Source organism: Telmatherina bonti (assembly GCF_933228915.1).
Source record: "Telmatherina bonti genome assembly, chromosome: 13".
NCBI lineage: Eukaryota > Metazoa > Chordata > Actinopteri > Atheriniformes > Telmatherinidae > Telmatherina > Telmatherina bonti.
Genome location: NC_136611.1, coordinates 14,311,001 through 14,331,058, shown reverse-complemented (window position 1 = coordinate 14,331,058; position 20,058 = coordinate 14,311,001). Strand labels below are relative to the sequence as shown.

At 38.6% G+C, this 20,058-nt stretch overlaps 2 protein-coding genes across 2 annotated transcripts in view; both read right to left on the bottom strand.

Moving 5' to 3' along the window:
* sh2b3 (SH2B adaptor protein 3) overlaps positions 1–9,616 on the bottom strand; it is a 53,258-nt gene extending 43,642 nt beyond the window's left edge. The window contains exon 1 of the mRNA XM_079251783.1: positions 9,339–9,616. The gene's annotated coding sequence lies outside the window, so the exon portion shown is untranslated. The remainder of the gene's footprint in view (positions 1–9,338) is intronic.
* Positions 9,617–16,749: 7,133 nt separating this feature from the next.
* LOC306764344 (sesquipedalian-1-like) lies at positions 16,750–19,719 on the bottom strand. Its single transcript, XM_079251478.1, has 2 exons — positions 19,590–19,719; positions 16,750–17,926 (listed from the first exon to the last, which is right to left on the bottom strand). The coding sequence occupies exon 2, from the start codon at positions 17,896–17,898 to the stop codon at positions 17,011–17,013; it is 888 nt and encodes a 295-aa protein (XP_079107604.1). The 5' UTR covers positions 17,899–17,926; positions 19,590–19,719; the 3' UTR covers positions 16,750–17,010.
* Between the last annotated feature and the right edge of the window lie 339 nt (positions 19,720–20,058).

Here is a 20,058-nt window from a genome sequence, read left to right as displayed (position 1 = left end):
TACCGGGTGAATTACAGGATGAATTTTTCCATGAGCAACTCAATTTCCAAACCAACACTTTAAAATCGGTTTTACCAACCACAAAATCAGGCCTGCTCAGTGCACATAACATGACTACAGTCTGGCACATTCCCCACACACAGATACTTTAATTACTATGTATCGCTGTACACGTCTTCATATATGCAGCAGACAGCGCCAAACCCAGACTAACACCAGGTGTTTGCTCACAGGGAAAATGTTTAGTTGTGACCCCACTGTGTAAACTGATATGACGACTTATTTTATAATTTGGTACTATAAAAATATATTTTACTTTTATTATTCAGCTCATTTGTGAGACACTTTTAGTTACCAATATGCATGAATTAGGGGGTATAAACAAATGTATCCAGTTTGGCAGGGGAACTCATCTCAGCATGTGTGTACAAGAACACCTCAATGGACAAAATAGGATGTGATCCTAATCAAACTTATTCATTAGTTAAATGCAATTTACAACTAGCCACATCCGCCTGACCTTTTTATAGCTCTGGCCTTGTTGTACAGATTCAGCCGGATCCAATCTATTACGGATGACTCAATTAATCTGCGTGGCATGAAGGCTCACTGAGACATCAAACGCTCCAGATTTTCCCATAAAGCTGAAGTGGAAAAAACAAATGCATTTAAAAAATGGAGCAACATGTGGATCGCAGGGACTGCAATGAAAAACAGATTTTGTTAGCACCTATGAATTTTCATTTTGTGAATCACTGAATGAATCAGAGCTATAGATACACTTACAGTGCAGGGGGGGTTAACATTGTGGGAGTTACTGAAAGAAAAGCAAGAGAGAAAGGGGGAGGCAGCAAGGAGTAAGTGATATTAATGAAGAAAAGTAAGAGGAGGGGACAAAGAAAATAAAAGCTAAAGACAGAGATTATTAAAGATAATGAGAGGGCAGCCAGGAAGTGGGAATAACAGGCAGGAGAGGAGGCGAGAGGAGAACATGGAGCCAGATTTGTGGGTGAAGGTCCAGGTGGCAGAACAAGACAGGAACCGAGACCAAAGGATCTCTGCTTTGCCTGGGTAGCAATCACAGTAACAGGAAGCCCTGCCCTGCCCTGGCAAGCAGCAACCAGTGCACACAAGCAAAGACACCGAGCACACACAAACTCACAAATGCAGCAGCATGCACCAACATTAGAGCTGGAAAAAGAAGAGAAAAAAACAAGAGCTGTCAAGGAAAATGCATTTGGGCTGAATGCTATGAGTAAAAAAAATACAAAAAAGTATGGTTTGTGAAAACGCCTTATGTTACTAATCTGTTGGCTACAACAGAGGGGCTATATTATGTTAAAATCTTTGCAGAAATGATGCCTGACAAAGCTATAATTACATTTAAATCTTCTAGTTAAAGTTTATAACTGTCATGCAGCAGACAAACAAACACGGAAAAATTACTTAGCATAATAGCTGAAAACAGCAGAAATATTAGCCCAACCACATTTAACCACTTCTTTTACAAAAAACTACAACCATTTTCACAATTTATCAATTAAATTTGCAGTTACATATGGTACACTTCTAAATCATACAATACACTTTATAATATATATTTGCACTCTAAATGCTGTGGCACAATAACACAGCTAAGCATATCTGGGCAAATGTGGAGGGCATGGGGGTTTAAACTACAAATCTTCTGCCTACAAGGCACAGTAGCCTGGTTTTTAAGCAGAGACATAACACAAGCCGACTTCCAGTTTCTAAAAAAAAACAAAACATTCTTTTTCTTCTCTGGTACAAAGAGGTTTCCAATTTTTCTGCAGTTCCATGATTTATTGTTTTTCATTCCCATAGAATATCTTTTAATGAAACCTCAAAAGCAGCAATGGAAACACAGCTTTTGTCAGTGAACATTTTGAAAAGAGAAAAACAAACAAACTAAACATGTTAAACTAATAAAAGCACCTCAGAGATTCATACGAAATGAAGGTTAAGAAGTTTCCGTGGTTAAACACCATACTAGCATGTCACCAAAACATGCATATGCGCACATTCAGCATATAAATATCTACAGCAAAACGTAAGACATAATGATATGAGCACAAACCACCATTATACATGTCTTTTTTCAAGAGGAAAAAGGCCAAGAATCCCCTTCACTACATTCACTATTCAGTATTGTTATGTCAGGCGGAGCAGCCCTGTCCCACTGGTAGCCAGCACACCAGTTAACATGAACTGACACCAAGTGACCTTTTTCTCATCCCTTTCACTTCATATTTTAAACTTGAGTGCAACACGCTGCTGTGCAGCCAGTAAAAGTGGAACAACCTGACATTAGCTACATGTGACAAACTGTTTCTTTTCTAAAATCACTGCCTGATTGATCAGCTGCATAAAAGAGGATGCCAGCCTGAAAAAGACCAGCAGTTGCAGGGCTAGGGAGTGACTGAAGCTCGTTGTTCATGATTGTGTGAAGTGAGATGTGAAAGAGGTTTGACAACAGAGTGGAAAGCAAGACACATGAGGTTTACATAACTGAAGAACATTCTGCTGAGGAGGAAGTAGCACTGAAACAAGAGATAACGCCGGCCTTAATTTCCCATCGCCTGAGGAAAGCATCAGCTGATTCAAGCTACAACTAAAGAGGGGTGGTGTGCAGCAGCATAACATGAAAGAAAAACCATTAACATTTGATCTGGATGGACAGGTATAACAAAGGCTTGGAAAAGTTTTTGTTATGTAAATCCAAATGTTCAAAAGCTACAATAATTCACACTTTTGACAGGCGAGAATAATTAGAAATTAATAAGATATCCAATTTATTATTTAAAATAAATGCTCACACAGCACAAAGTTATGGAGCAACAACAAAGATCCGTTCTCCATTTTTGGGAATACATGTGACTTAATTATGTGCAGTGGGAAGCTTTACACTGTAGCAGAAAAAGGTTTTTTTGTAAATCACTTCACAAAATTCATTCACCCTAGTTTTAATGACATGCATCTAAATTCTGCAGCTAGCTCTGTCTGAAACATAAACAGTAATATATTTATCTTTTACATTGCACAAGCTGCTTTTTGTTACATGTAAAAACAAAACACCACTGCGTGCATACACAGAGTTTTTGTTTTGGTAAGGATATTCTCTAGCTCAGTCATGCATTCCCACAACAACGACACAATGCTGCTATTCTTAAGACACACAGAAATACAGCCCAGCCACTTTCTGGCCATTTCCTGTGGTCTGAAAAACAGAGAGGGAAACAGGTTGGAAAGCAGAACAACTGAATGTCTGGATCTGTGCAGATAATGCAGGAATTGAAAAACATTAGCAAGAATTTGAAAATGTATGTTAAAGAATTAAGTCCACTTCGAATAGCACATTGCAAAACAAATATATGGGTTACCTAAAAATGTGTGTATATATTTACACACACACACACACACACTCATATATATATATATATATATATATATATATATATATATATACATATATATATATACATATATATATATATATACACATATATATATATATATATATATATATATACACACACATGTACATATATATTAATATATATATATATATATATATATATATATATATATATATATATATATATATATATATATATATATATATATATATATATATATACACACATAAATATAATTTTGTGGAGAATTATAGACACATTAGTAAATTCTAGTAAATAGCATATAGCACCAATGAGACGTATAAGTGGAATATATAAACTCATTTAAAAATCATTCATTAAAAAAAAAGAAAATCATTTAATATAATAATTCATCATGGTGAAACAGTCTATCAAAGCTTTGTGGCCAGAAATACTTCTGTATCTTAAGACTTTTTTTCGCAGGTACTTTTTTTTGGGCACAATTTAAATCAAAGCAGTTTAAATAAACTAATCAATGTCAACATTTTTGCTGAAAAATATTACAATATAAAAAAAAAAAAAAAACATTAGACTAACTAGTCATAATCAACATTGCTTTAATTTAAAATTATCATTATAAATATTCAGTATTATTATAATAAAATTCTGCATTCAGAAATAATTGTTTTTCCACTGTAAAATGAAAAAATATGAATTGAGCACCTGCACTATTCAGTGGTCTGCACTGTTACATATCAGTGTAGTCCAAGAGTGTACGTCTTCCTACCCCTTTTTTTAACTTCTTTACATAATGATTGGTATTATTATTATTATTATGATTATTATTAGTTTTTTCTTTATTACCTTCTTGTATTTATGAGTATGTATATTTCTATATATGTCTATATATACACATGTATGTATTTGTATGTACACATATTTACTTTTGTTGATTGGTTCATAATAAAAACAAAATTAATTATGTACTGTGGACATTATTACAATAAAGAGCAACTGCAGGCATTCAATAAAATTTCCCTGAACTTGCTTCGAATCATTGCAAAATAAAGTAGACTATTGGGCTTATTTCAGAACATTAAATATGCACGCATGAAACAGCTTAACAGATTCAACAAGTTTCTGAGTAACAAAGCCACCAAAGGCCGACCTCAGCTTCTTACTGGAATCTTTGAACACAGGCCGCGCTTCTGAGAAGCCAACAACAACATATCCTCATTCACAAGTCAGTCGAGTCCAGTCAATACACTTCAGTCAATTCAAGCATTCGAGAGTCAGAAAGGAGTCACATAAATTTCTTGTAGAAATCCACAAGCACTTTATGAATGAGTCATCCGTAGTCATGATGTGTGTATAATCCATTGTGAATTACGAAGATGTGTGGCATTGTTTGAGACATGCTTTGCAATATTATGTGTGTGTGCATAACCATGTGTGGGGTTGTTCAGGCAATTTGGCTGCTAGATAATTGACTCCTTCAGTTATTCTGATCTGCTGTGAATCATCTGCAGCCATCTGACTTCCTGGAAGGCTATTTTAGGAGTTATAAACTTTTCCACATTGGGACTAATGAGGAGCCATTTGAGCTTCAGTGCTAGTTCTTACAAAATACCTCTTTCTGACACACAAACATAACCCAAGACGCCTGGGTTTCTGCAGCAATAGCTAATTCTGTGTTTGCGTTGAAAATAAACTCTTTGTGGCATGATGCGAACGGGATATTTTTTGCGTGAGAATGGGATCCTACTTTCACTTCAACTGAGACGAGACTCCCATTTCTGCAAAACACACAAACAACCAACAGGAACAAGTATGAATGTGCATGTAGGGCTGAAACATTGATATATATTGTAACTGGAAAAGCAGATCATACTGCTAAGTCAATGAGAAAATTCTAGGATTTTCTATGATGTTATGATGAATATTTTTATTGATATATTATTAGCTTGAAAAACTACTTAAACAATCGTTCATCACAGTTCTGGATTTTATTTGATTAACTCTACAAATGTGGAAACATATTGAGACACATAAACTCTCTTTACCAAAGTTTGACTTGAGTAAAGACGACAGTCTACAAGCACACTCACGTTTTTAACGTCATCTTCATATTACTGCAGCCAAAAACAGCCTGTAATCAACATTCTTTCAACAACAAGAACAGCAGTGCATTGGGTTAAACACACGCAAACATACAGACTCTAATTATTTCCTCTTTGGAAAAACAATCAGACACATGTGTATCCCCTCCAAACACTTGCCCTTAACCAAATTTTGTGCCTTGTGTGTGTTTTGGGGATGACAATGTCCACTTGGAGCTTACACTTTAGACCTAGGTGGCCAGATGTTATGCAAGTCGGCTAAACCATGTGTATGTTCATATGTTCACACGATCACCCCCCAACCCCCCGTTTTCTGCTCTGAATTGTCTACTCTGTCTTTCTACATTCTTCCTTTTTTTTTCGCTGAACCTGACCCCCATCTCCCTGCTATTTTATCTCCTCTCTTTCCTTTGCCTTTTCACCCTCCCCCTCCCCTCCCCACACATCAGGCATCTCTCGTGGTCTCATCAGTGGATTTCTTAGAACCCCTGAGGGAAACGGAAGAGCTGATGTCTGATAACATCTCAGTTAAGGACACAGAGCCATGACATTGTCTGATCCACAGCTGATAACTGAGGCTAGAGAGTTCTCTACTTCTACTTTTTTTTTTTTCCCTGTCTCAAACATATGCATGCATGTATGCACACTAATGTGCACTGGAAGATTGGCAAAGATGTCATTCTGGACTCCATGAAGTCGCTGCTTTTCTTTCATGAATATGTTCCAGTGCAATCATGTGTTGTAAAGCATAAACTCGCCAACCAAGTAATCTTGTCAAGTTGGAGAAAATCTTGTTAACAATCACACTGAACAAGTGTCATGCCTCTGTCTGGGGCAGAATCCAATATGCTTTATGGTTAAAATAACTTTTAACAGAGCTGCGATGAGAAGTTACTGTATTCAAAAGATTATATACTTTATCAAATCAATGCAATCAGTCGTAGTAATCATATATCTAGCTATGCATATCTATGTAACTACACACTTATGAACGACTAAGTTTCTTATCAATACTGCAGTGAGCAAAAGAGAAGTGAAGACAGAACCAAATATCCAAACATCTGAAACCAAGGAGGTCTGCAATAAGGAGGTCTGCAGTAAACACTTTCAAGAATATTATCAGATTCTCCTGTGACTGTAGAAGCCAAGCAGGAATCTAGAAGTGATGAAAACCTTTAAACTTACAGACAGTCTTTTGTTTGGGGTTGGCAGAGGTAGGACGGTCTACAAAAATAAAACTTAAGAGTACATAAGCACAAGTTCCTTCCCCACCCTGGAGGCATGTCTTTCTGTTTTCTGTATTCATTATGGTGCAACAACTGTTGCTGACTGATTCAACCACAGAAGAATGCACAACAACATGTTTGGATTACTGCGGTAAATACAACTATGTTTTTAAATATATTTTATGGAATAAGATATTGTAATATAACAGTCCATATGATGATGTTCTAGGGCTGGAGGATAAAAAGACACCCAAAATTAGATTTTCAATTGATCTGTCTACAGAGACAGCTGTGTAACCCTCAGCACACTCCAGTTCACTCATTGGTTGTGATGCACCTCTAAGCTGGTTGCTAACTGCCAAGGAAACTAAAGGGGGGAAAAGAAAATAAAGGAAAAAATTTTTTAAACGTTAAAGGACTGCAACCGGGCAGAAATGTAGAAGAGAAGGACTGACAGCAGCCAAAGAAAGCCATGAAATTAGAAGTGAGACAGAAACTGAACTCATGCTACCTTCCCAAACTGTCAAAGTTGCTGGGAAAAAATACCCTGCTACATCAGTAACAAGCGGCTTTAATCCAGTAAATATGATGAGGAACAGAAACAACGTGCAAACTTTGTTGTTGGTTGCTGTTGAGTCACCTGAAAAGGTATCATCCCACACACTATGCAAAAAGCATGAAAACGCAGGCTGAATTAATGCACCAGTTCTTGCTGTGCAAGCATCATCTCATCACTTGTGGGTGCCACCTCATTTCACCAAATGTTTGTTTATTATGAGTAAACTTCTGAAACTGACATTATAATAATCTACATCATGATTAAGCTAAATCAATATAGAAAACAATATTGTGACAATATCTTTTGTCATATTCGCCAGTCCTACGATGACGCAAAAACAGAATACATCTGCCAACCTTCAGATACAGAACAGAAGTCAAGTTTTTGTCACCATTGTTGCTCATGCTTCCTGTACAGCTTCTAATAATCTGGTATAACAGGAAAGCATTATCATTTAACAACCACTTAAACCCTTTCCTGGCAAATAATACGCGTGTTTTTTTAGCGCCGTCTTTGTCTCATGTATTGTAGGTGCTACTAATGAGACCACATATCCAGAATACTATGAATACATAAATGCTCAATCCGTAAGTGTTTATTCATGTTTAGCTTTATGCAAAATGTTGATGTATTTGAACTCTTAAACCTAACTTGATTAACTTCAAAGCCTGTTGGAAAGCCAAAGTCACATGTTGAGCTGCAAAATGTCCTTTTTCAGTAAGCAATTTGTTGTGAAATAACATGGAACGAACAGGACACACAAAAGTGCTGCTACCAGTGCACAATCTGACGGAACATTTGATTAAGTGAGTTTAATCTATAACAGGAAAAAAAAGAAATCATTTAGCAAAATCATTTATCTGACACATTTCTGTCAGATTAAAAGGTGAAAATGATTGGGGTATGTCACTTCATTAAACAACCACGAAAACAGCGGACGCGCAGTCTCCTGATCAAAGTAACATGTAACTCCAGTTATATCTTACAGCTGAACTGGTACCAGTGATGTGTGATCTATTTAAGTCATATCTCATGTCATAGCTGGTTAATGTGGGACTGATTCTACTATTTGCAGTTTTGGAAAATATAAAATGATAAAGCATTATTTTTCCAAAGCATGTTTGCAGTTTAGCATTTCTCTAAGTTTTCCTGTCAAACCAAAACCCTCAAAAAGGGTCCCCAAAATGCCCTCAGCTTCAGGGTCAAAAGCTGAACCCCTGACAAATATATAAATGATCACAGCAAGAAGCCACAAATGGAAACGAGGCCCCTCCAACACACACACACACACACACACACACACACACACACACACACACACACACCACTAGTTTTGCTTTGATTTCCTGACACTAAACACTGGACACTGAAACCAAGTGCCTGTTCCCCACATGTTGCTGTTCTCTATGCTCCAGTCATGACGGGTGAATAAGAACCTGTTCGCGAGACAATAGCTGTGTAACACACACATACACATTTCAGTAAGCCATTAATCATCGGTCAAGGGGGCCAACAGGTAAATGGTTTATTTTTAAGGCTGGCGCCACTTTAAGGGAAATACCACGATGCTACCGTGGGTTTAGTGTTGTGCTTCACCATGGTGACCACCGAAGGTTTTGTGCCAAATATAAGTGGAAATGTCGATAAATGCACGTATATTTAAACTGCTGTCCAGCTCCTTAATGCACGTGGTGTTTATGCACTTGGGGACAATCATGCTAAACAGAAAGTACTGCTGAGTGCGTGGCAGGACTGTTATTAATGAACTCTGCACTAGTCCAGAAGCAAAGAAGTAGACAATTTAAATGCTTTTCCTTTCCTTTCCTTTCTTCTTTTTCATTTTTCCCCTAACTAGCAACATTTCGACGACTAATAAGGAAAACTTTTCATACTGGACGGAGCTTTGATAATATTTCTCCTGCAGTCCGTCATTTTGGGATTATTCTACATGCGGTTACTAAACTTACTTGGTCATTTAGAAACATTCAGAGACAAAAAGGGGAATAAAAGTTGTCAGGCTGCACAGCTTACTTACGTTCTCCGTTATCTCGGACGGGCACCCACCGCAGCACGACGACTAACCACCAAGTTGGGCTTCGCATAACGGAAATGTGTCGAGAAACATCAAAACTTAAGTCTAAGCGACGTCGGTGAGGAGCTAAAGAAAGTGGACATCAGAGAAAAGGCTGCATGTTAAAAAGCCCGTCACTTTCTCTCTCATGGTGGGTCCACGCGACTGGCCCCCAGCAGAAAAAAGAGGAAAGAAAACTTTCAGCCACGAACTTAACGCGGAAAAAAAGAGGCTACTGCTCATTTCCGCTGTCAAAAAAAGTGCCGCGGTCCAAGCGAGTGAGCGAGAACAGGCTGTGTCAAGTAGAGGAAATAAAAAAATAAAAAAAAACCACTTCCGACCACGTCTTTTCAAAATAAGAAATCAATATGTCATCGCGGTAAAAATCTTCTAACCGAGCAGAGATCAGCACTGGATCTGCACACCGGAAGTGGAGCGATAGGAGCGCCACAAAAAGAATTAAAAAAAAAAAAAAAATTAAGATAAAAAGAAACAGTTTAGACCAATAAATGCAAATCAGTTTTAATAAAAATTAATTAATTAATATAGAAAAGCATATAAATAAATTTTTAAAAAAAAGAAATAGCAAAATATGAATAATTATGAACAATAAAATATATTGGTTGGGCTCTCCCTTAGAGATAGGGTAAAGAGCTCGGTCATCTGGGAGGGGCTTAGAGTAGAGCCGCTGCTCCTCCACATCGAGAGGAAGCAGTTGTGGTGGCTCGAGCATCTGGTCAGGATGCCTCCTGGACGCCTCCCTGGTGAGGTGTTCCGGGCACGTCCCTCTGGGAGGAGACCCCGGGGAAGACCCAGGACACGCTGGAGGGATTATATCTCTCAGCTGGCCTGGGAACACCTCAGGATCCCCCCACAAAGTTGGCAAATATGGCTGTGGAAAGGGAAGTCTGGGCTTCCCTGCTTAGGCTGCTGCCCCCGCGACCTGACTCCAGATAAGCGGCAGAAGATGGATGGATAATATTTTCATGACACATTCCCTGTGGCAAGTAATGCCACAAGATATATTTCATTCTAGGCCTGCATTAAATTTTCACCTGGATCTTGTATTGATGATGAGAGTCCAACCACTCAATGACTCAAGGAATCGCCAATCAAACCTGTGCAAGGCCTCCTCCAGCACATCCCAAAGATTCTCAGTGGGGTTAAGGTTTGGACTACGAAGTGGTCAATCCGGTTTCACAATTTGAGTCCAATGAATCCTAGTATTTTCATATTGATATATGCCTACATCATGGCAAAAACATAAAAATCCACTGATGGCATGGGGTGGTTATTGAGTGCATTCAGATCATCAGCTGATTTCATTTTTTGGGCACATAATGTTGTTGAAGCTAGACCTGACCAACTGAAGCAACTGCACATCACTGCAGCTGCTTCTCCTCTTACCTTGATGCACCCATCACTCTGGAACAGGGTAAATCTGGACTCATCAGACCACACAGCCTTCTTCCATTGCTACATAGTTCAATATTTATGCTCCCTAGCAAACTGAAGCCTTTTTCTCTGTTTAGCCTTGCTGATTAGTGGTTTTCTTATTGCTACACAGCTGTTTAACAACAATCCCTTGAGCTCCCTTTGCGTTGTGCATGTAGAAATGCTCTTACTTTCACTATTTAGCATAACCCCAGATTCTACTGTTGTTTTTCTTTGATTTGATTGCACCAAAAATTTAAGTGATTGTTGATCTTGCACATTTAGGATTTCTTTCTGACCACATTTATTCCCATAAGATGATGAATCCCCACTATGCCTCTAGTATTAAATAATGTATTAGACAGTTTAAACCCAATTTTAATGGTTTCTGTTTGATGTTTTCTCTACTTGATGCATACCAATGACTTGACCCTTTCCTTTTCCATGATCATAGGATGTGTCTGGTTGTTTATAAAACTGAGAAGCTATTCATTAGTTCATTTGGGGTTAAATAACTTGTTACAAGCTAAAAGATAATTGCTCATGCAGTAAATATGCAATAGGGACCTTTGACCTATCCTATTTGCTTAGTATTAGGAAGACACCCTTCCTCTCACCCAGTGATCGCTGGGATAAGTTTCAGCCTCCCAAGCGACCTTTAATCGGACAAACCACATCAGAAATGACTTTCAGGAAGACAGACCTCAAGCAGAACCAGATTCAGGAATGGTGACCATCTGCTTTGAGCAGCTGGAGGTAGAGAAGTCAGGAAGGAGGTTTGTAAGTAGCAGCACTCTAGACCAAAAATTCCTACTAAAAAATGAAACACAAGTTAATGATGAGAACAATTTCAAACATTTATACAGCTCAGATCTAAGATTAAACCACTCTTGGAAGAAGACTTTACATGCCAGAACTCAGTAGACAGATAATTCTCTTAGTCTTTTCATACTTTTTGGAGCAAAATTAGAAATGCAGTAGTTTATGAAGAGATATATAAATGGCTCTTTTTGGCAGACCGCGTCACATCCTCAGGTTCATTAATGCATGAGAAAATTCATGAGAACTGTGGGTAAAAGATTTCGATCTGAGTGGCTGTAGCTCAACAAGAAGAGCAGTCATCTAGCATCTAGCAATTCCAGGCTTCCCTTAACTATATGCCTCTGTGTCCTTGGGAAAGACGCTGAACCTTGCATTACCCCCTGATGTGTCTATCAGGGTGTGTGTATGTGAGTGCATGAATATGGTGTGTTGTGTAAAGTGCTTTGAGTGGTCAACATGACTGGGAAAGTGCCATTTAAGTACAGTCCATTTAGCTTGGTTGTAGCTTTATCTTTTAAGAAATGTAATAAAAAAAGTTTGTTGATTAATTTTCCCTAATTCTTCAGCTTTTTGCCTATTTGAGGGTATAGAGACATACAGAGGCAGACTGAGCCAACATCACAAGTTACCTTAAGTAATGATGTTTTTTCTTTTTGGAGAAAATGACTTGTGATCCAAGTCAGCAATATGCTGTGATTTAAAACTCTCAAGTCCCTCACAGGCCTACAAACCTGCTCTTTTCTGCTTGTCTCCAACTTTAACTGCTTAACTGGAGAAGGTAAAGGATGTAGGTGGTGCAAAACGAGCGTTTGTCCAAATGTTGGTGGGTTGACAGAATATAGTGGCTGAAAAAATGGAACAGCTGCACATTATATTTAAACTTCTCATATGCATCTGGGTTTCCTAAGAGGAACCTGAAAACATATGTCAGAGCAGTGCGTGACAGAAACATGATACGATACGTGTTATAACTATCTAACCTATTTCAAATATCACTTTTAGTTTCACCAGTATTGATGTCAGTGTAGGTTATCAGTCACACAGATCATGGTGATGCAAAGAAGTAAAACAGGAGGCAGCTGCACTTTGTTTCTTGAAAGACTTCCTCAGTTCTTACTAAATAGTGGTAAAGCTGCCTGATTATATCCTGTTGGGCGTTTTTTTTTTCTCAGACTTTGAGGTTTACTGGGGTCATTTTGCATTGCTAACTCACCTGACCATTTGCTGAGTCATTTAAGCTATAATCATCTGTGACTTACTTTCCTGACTGACCAAACACGTTTCAGCCACCAGATCCAAAGTGTGAATAGGTGTAGCATTCACTTTATTGTTCCTCTTCTGATCAGAACAAGGCCCCATCAAGTTCCAGCACTGAGTAATAAATTATTGGAGCAATCTTGGTGTAACACAATCCTGCTCCTACTGGGGAATTCCAAGGCACATACAGGCTAACAGAGAATTATAAACCAGTATATGATGCTTGCTTTAGAAGTCAGAGGCCATTTTTCTTATGATGCATGTAGAACTAACTAAGCAGTTCAATTGTCAGTTGATCTGATCAGGGCAATTGCCAACCAAAAGAAGACATGCATAAAACGAATGAGGTTGGTCCAAACTCAAGGATAAAAGAATCTTTCTGTAATGGAATTCTACAGAAAGTCAGGAAAGAGAAAAATCTGGATCCAGATTTAAGACCATGGAGTGTAGTTACTGGCACCAAGCACCGCATAGTAATTATAAACATCTGTTTTTGTTTTGTTTTGTATTGCTGGCATTGGAAAATATGTAATTTTTTAAAATCTATTTTCTGCTGTCGTCACACTCTGTATCTCCATCCTTGCCTACTTGACGGATGAAGGAAATGAGTCAAAATAAGACAATTTTAGTCCATGTTTATGTGTAGTCTTATATTTGGCATATTTGGTAAATTGGTGACATTGATACCAAAATTGATACCTGGGGCCTCCTGATGAAGCTGACCTCAACCCCATGGCCTCCATCCTTTAATCCAAGCTGAGCTGGTGCACATTTATGTACATTTAATATTTTATCACTCACTGTCTGCTCAAACAGAGAGAATGACTGAATTGTTTAGATTCTCTGTGAACTTGAGAGTTGCATCATTTTTACTGTTGGAATTTTTATCAAAGATTTTAGTGACTTTACTATTTGTCAGATTTCAGTGGTGTTCTCAAATGAGAGATATATTCAGTAACAGGATTTACTTATGCATTAATAAGGGCTTTTAAAAATATTTTTTGCTACCTGCATTTGCACTTCCACCCACCTGGAGGAGCAGATCAGGAGTAGAGAATAACAGCTCCCTCCAGTGTTCACCATCTAGATTACACACACATATTTAGAGAAGCATGAATCCAGTTCTTTGGATTGTGATCCGATTTTAAAAGTCTTATTCTCAAGAAACAAAATGCATCTTCACATAATCAATACCTATATGGCTTTACAACATATTTAACCTCTTATTGTAGCAGTGTTTTCGTGTTCATCTTAAATCCTGCTTTTTCAGATGTGTATTTTGGTTCAGTAAACAAGACTATTTCTTACAGCAAATTTTCATTTGCTGTTTGTATAGTTTTTAAAGCAAAGGCAGATGTTGAATTTCTTACTTAAACAAACAAAACTGGCATGTTATTTGAGTAGAGAAATCCTTGACTGAAAACACAAAGCAGAGCCATCCATAGCTGTCTTTGGAGCAAGTTAGATTTCTAGCCCAAGTTGCCATGGTGACAACAGTAAGAAGTAAACTAGTTTTGTGATGCGGAAAACTTAGCTGTCAATCCTACAAGTGTTAATCTTAGATCATCATCACCCTCTTTTATGCTTCCCAGATGGCTGAATAAGCTGCATCCACACACCTGCAGAGCCAGGTGCGAATCGGTGATAGCCCTGAAGTAAACGGAGCACAATTCAGAACTGTTGCACGGTAACATCTGCTGAAAATCAAGCTGCAGAGCACTGGAAACACGTGCATGAATGCAGAGTTGAGCTGTCTCTGTGGCTTGTCACATGACAACATGATGAAGGGAGGAATACTCAAATATTCCATAATAATAACTACAAATGATCCTGCTGCTCATATCTGATCTACAGTTGTGCTCATATGTATTCATCCCCTTTCATTAAAGAAAAGGCTGAATTTACAACAGTCACTCAAATAACTGGAGACTTAAAAAAGGAACAATAACTTAAAATTTGCAAAAATATAATTTAGTAATATGAGTTTTTTTTTTTTTCCTTTGAGTTGAAGTAAGAAAAAACCCCAAAACAAATTGGTCCTGGACAAATAAGAGCACTTTTCTGTTGAACAGTGGGACAAAATACCTGTCAACAGGTGCAGAAGTCTGACTGAGAGGAACAGAAAACACCTGACTGTAGCGGAAACATTAAAGGATTGTTCAACAAAATATTAGTTTAGGAGTGATGTAATATGTAAGAAATTATCTTATTTGTTTGCTTTTAAAAAAAAAAATATTTCTATTGAACCAGAATTAGAAAATAATGTAATTTTCATTTTACTTCTTTAATGAAAGTGTATGAATAAATATGAGCACAACTGTATATGAAATATCCCTTCAAGTAGCAACATGACTAAAGAAACTCCTAAAACAAAAGCATTGTTTATTAAAGGATTTACAAAAATGAGTACCATGACAGAACATTGTTTAGACAAGATAATACTCTGTGTAAGTTAACATTGAAATGTGTTTGACAATCATGGAAATGTAAGGAAGAACAAATCCAAAATAATACATATTACTGTGCATTTCTCATATAGCACTGTTGTGAAACAATAATTATCAAATGGTTATTTTGACACATTCATATAGTCTTTTAGTCCTTGACAACAGTGCTGTAAAAAGAGCATTTGAAACACCTCAAATTTAAGATAACGTTTCTCAAATTCTAAGTAATAGCCTTTTGGCAAAAAAGAAAAAGATCCCCCGCTCCACCGCCTCTTCCCATGTCTGTACATGCAAAGTATCAAAAAGGAACGACAGCACTGTGCATTGTTGTAGACTAAAGTGACTGATTGCACCAAGATGAGGCTTTGGCAATAAAGACAAAAAGAGCAGAAAAAAACCCACAGAATAGCAGAGTACGAAGAAAATCACAGACGTGGTTGTAGCTGCAGCCGCAACACCAGTTCTGCAGAACACATAAGGCACGTGTAAAACAAACAATATCAGCAAGAGAGCAGGAGCAATCGCTTAAAAAAACCCAACTTTCTTTAAACGTGGACAGACGTTCATATATTCAGATAACAGTATTACTCCCTTAGTAAAATTTAGGTAAGTAGTAGTAAAAACAATCCTTGCTTATGATCAAATAAATGAAAGGATTGTGTAAAATGACACTTGAGCCTTGTAAGTTTAAGGGTAAACTACCTCCTTTCATTGGAACATGAGACGGAAAGAAGAACTAAGTGACAAGCGCTCTTATGACACTGCATCATCTGGCTGCTGGCTAACAAGGGCTAAAAATAAAAGGGTGTGTGGCTCGGAGCATGACGTCCAGCTTCCATCGCAGTCCCTAGTGACTGTCGAGGGGATGTTTCGACGTTGGCGACCTCAAGGCCTCGAGGGTGAGAGGTATCCATCCCTCTGGGAGAATAGAGAAGAAACTGGCTCACATTACTACAGTAAGCCACAGGAAAGAAATGCTACTTGTCCTGATTTTTAAAACATTTCCTCTGCTTTCCTTGTCCTGATCCAAGCACTATAATAAGAGTTTGGTAACAAAGAGGGCAGAACTTGGACAGCACGGCACAGGGTTATCATGTCACAACAACCTAATCTGTGTGGATTTGTCCTGTGCAACATCTTCAGGTCAGTTTTCTCATGTGGGCTTCCGGCACGCAACAACAAAAAAATCTTAAGATAGTGGGGTTATTTGAGCAGCTGCTTCCAGCTGCTCCCCCCCTCAATGTTCATACAGTATAGCTGGAAGCTAGAAATGCTGAATAAATTGAAGACTGGAGCAACAACACGGCATGTTTTTTTCTGAGCTGAAGCAATTTAAGGAAAAGTGATGGTTTTATGAGATGAGATAGCTTTTTAAATGGCTTTTTTCTTCAAATTTCAAACCACTATTGGTAGGTTGCTCTGTGAAACAGCGTTGTTTGTTTATCTTCGGGTTGATTTATTCCTTTGTGGCAGACAAGACTTTCAATCAGTCGCAAATGGGAGTTTTTTTTTTCTTTAAAAATCAGTGACTGGATATCAACTTGCAGTTAAACTTTAGTGTTTTCACCTTTCTGTCCGTTTAAAAAAAAAGTCTCGCTGTGCAGAATGACAAGAAGGGAATGATTTCACATGGAATTAAAAAAAACAAAAACAAAACACGATCCACCATAGTCTGTTTACTGGCTCTGCAGCCACTGCACTCGGAGTTCCTCCACCTCTCTGCCGTACCAGTCATGAAGTTTGGAAAAGCAGCCGGTGTCAGGAGAGACCGGGCTCTCCAGTGACGCCCCTCTCCTCCGGGGTGGCACCGGTGGTGCCATCGCTCCATCAGCGCCGTAGCTATTCGAGTTCCCAGCGTCTGCGCAGCCTTCCCAGGCCACACCTGATGGTGCTCCTTCGACAAAACCGTTAGCCATTGCAGCTGGTGGCTTACTCCATGCAACTCCGTTTTCCTTGGAGGACCCAGAAATCAGCTGCACCTCATCTTGGAAACTCCTCTGGGCTGAGGAGGAGACCGTCACGGAAGGGACACTTGATGATGATGAGAAGGAAGATGAAGAAGATGAAGAGGAGGACGCACCCGATCTGGAATGCGCCACCTGATTACGCCTGGAAGACTTGGGCCTGCTCTGTTGGCCTCCACCTCCAATAAAACCACCCACTGCAGCTTCCTGGATCTCCTCCAGCTGCCTCTCCAGCTCCTTCACAACCAGCCTCATGTAGTCAAAGCTGGCCCGCGACAGCGCTTTCACCCATGACTCCATGGCTGCCTGGTTCTCAGCGGCCATCTTGTACATGCGCGCTTTGGCACAATCAAACTTGATGGCAAAGGCAAACTCTTCAGTTGACTCGCAGAGCTCCACAGTGCATCCCTCCAGAACGATGACGCCGATGGGCTCGCGGCTGTCGCGCTCCTCGAAGTAGAACAGCATGTTGCCCTTTAAGACGAACCAGCGGCGGTGGTAAGCGGTGTTGCGCTCACCCTTTTTAAACAGGAAGCCTGTCTTGTCAGGTGGCGAGTCACAGGTGGCGTAGTGCGCCACGCTGCGTTCATTCAGCTTCATCTTCTCCCACTGCTGATTCTTCTTTTACCTGAAAAACACCCACAATTAGATGCCAAAGAATGAACGCAAAGTTAGATTCCTCAGTAAAGTTGAAGTTTTAACATGTTGTAGGGAATTGGGTATCAGCAGTGTTTACACTTCAAGGGCAGGTGCTATCCAAACGCAACATGTGCTGGCCTCCACCCCACTGAGCTGTCATACCAGTGCAAACAGTGTTTTTGCCCTCCCTTCCACCAGTTACAGCAAAGGGCAGTAGACACAATCAGACGTTCTGATCCACTGCTAAAGCAGGTCAGCATGAAAGGCTTGCTGTTGTGTTTAAGGCTGTGAAATCACATGTGCAGCAGTAAACTAGGGCTCAGACCTACTCACTGCATAAATAACTGCTAATCCAATTTCTCTTGGTCAGTAATAAAAACAATGATGCACAGGAGCAAGTTCATCCGCAAAACACTCGGGCTGTGACGATATGCTTTTGTCCCGATTCTATTCGATTCTGAATTTTTTGGGTGCCAATTCAATTTAAATTATGATTCTAACAATTCTTTGGTATTGCTGATTTTTTTTAGATTAAAAACGAAAGATTGTACAAAAACTTTTTTTTTTTGCTCGTCATTTTTTTATTTTTATTTCAACAAGTAAAAAAACAAGTTAGTAGCCAGATCATCCTTCTGCTGCTATAATACCCAAGAAGATGAGTGAAAAGATCAATAAAAACAATAAAAATGACGAAAAATTGATAATGGATTATTTTTATTTAAGAATAAGAAAAAAAAAGATTTTTTAACAAAAAAAAAAAAAATCTATTTTAAAATTGTGAAGCAAAAATCAATTTTTGATTGGATTCCTTGTTTCTTCTTATCCTTTGTCAGTAAAATGAGAAGTAGATGCTGCGATTTACTGAAATATGTGGAAACACAAAAGAAAGTACAGTATATGAGGCAAGAAGAGTTTCTAACAAGCTTTACCACAATATTCTGTGTGACTACAGTTATTTTTTAACTCATCTTAGAAAAGCTTTCTTGTCTTTTTTATCAGAAAAGATGAGTTCTTCAAGCTTCTTAAAGGACACCCCCCATGCTCAACTTTGAACATCAGCTGTCATAGCCATCCTGAATATGCTGGCGGGGTTGAGTGGGGGGAAAAAAAGCCCCTTTCCACCAGGAAAAAAGCTCCAACAGACACAGACACGTAAAGTCTGGATCAGCAGAATACCGCTCCTCAGACTCAGTCTTTTCTTTCCGTTTAACTTTTTAAAGAGATTCTTCTTGACACCCACCTTTTCTTGGAAAACAAGTAGTTAGTCCTGACTTATCCAGTATCCTTAAATCAGCAGCATTATAGAAAAAATGTCTTGTAACTCATATTGTTGCTGGTCCATGAATATTATTTTATATTAAACTATTTTATATTTGTCAGTTTGTTTAGTCCCAGCTAAAGGAATGTCTTTCTGACAGGCAGATGGTAAAAACATAGATAAAGCTACCCCCTCCCCAATTTTTCTCCTTTGTGTGCAGCCAACAATAAATAAAATGACAAATTTTCATTATTCTGGAGACCTTTGCAGTAATTCTTAGAACTTTTTTTTTTTACGTTTTGGACAAATAATGGACAATGTGTTTTTGGTTTAAAAAAAAAAAAAAAAAAAAAAAAAAAAAAGAGCTACATATTTGAAGTAGATTGTAACTTACATATTTATCCCAAATCCAGCTGACATCCACCACAGTCCTCCCATCACATCTGGAGGTTACTGGGTTTCAAGTTTCCACCGTCTTCTGTCTCTCTCGTCAAATTAGGGCAAGAAAAAACAAACAAACAAATGTTCCGAGTTGTTAGTCATTTAGGTTTCCTCCACCGGCTACATACACGAGTTGACCTGAACCGAAATAAGGAGCTGAAACGTCCAGGTCCGTACGAGGCTAACGTGCTGCAGATTAGCTGTTTTTTCCTCCTCCGCGAGCTAATCGCGTCTGGCCGAATGATTCAGTCTCGAGCGGGATGATGGGTCACAAGCTTTTGACACATCAGCACTTTGAGGGAATACGTCCCAGCCGACAAACACTGTTTCAGCAGGGAAAAAAAAAAAAAAAAACAAAAAAAAAAAAACAGCTAATAAAAAGAGCCCCGCACCGGGCGGAAACACGTCTATGTGCCAACTAG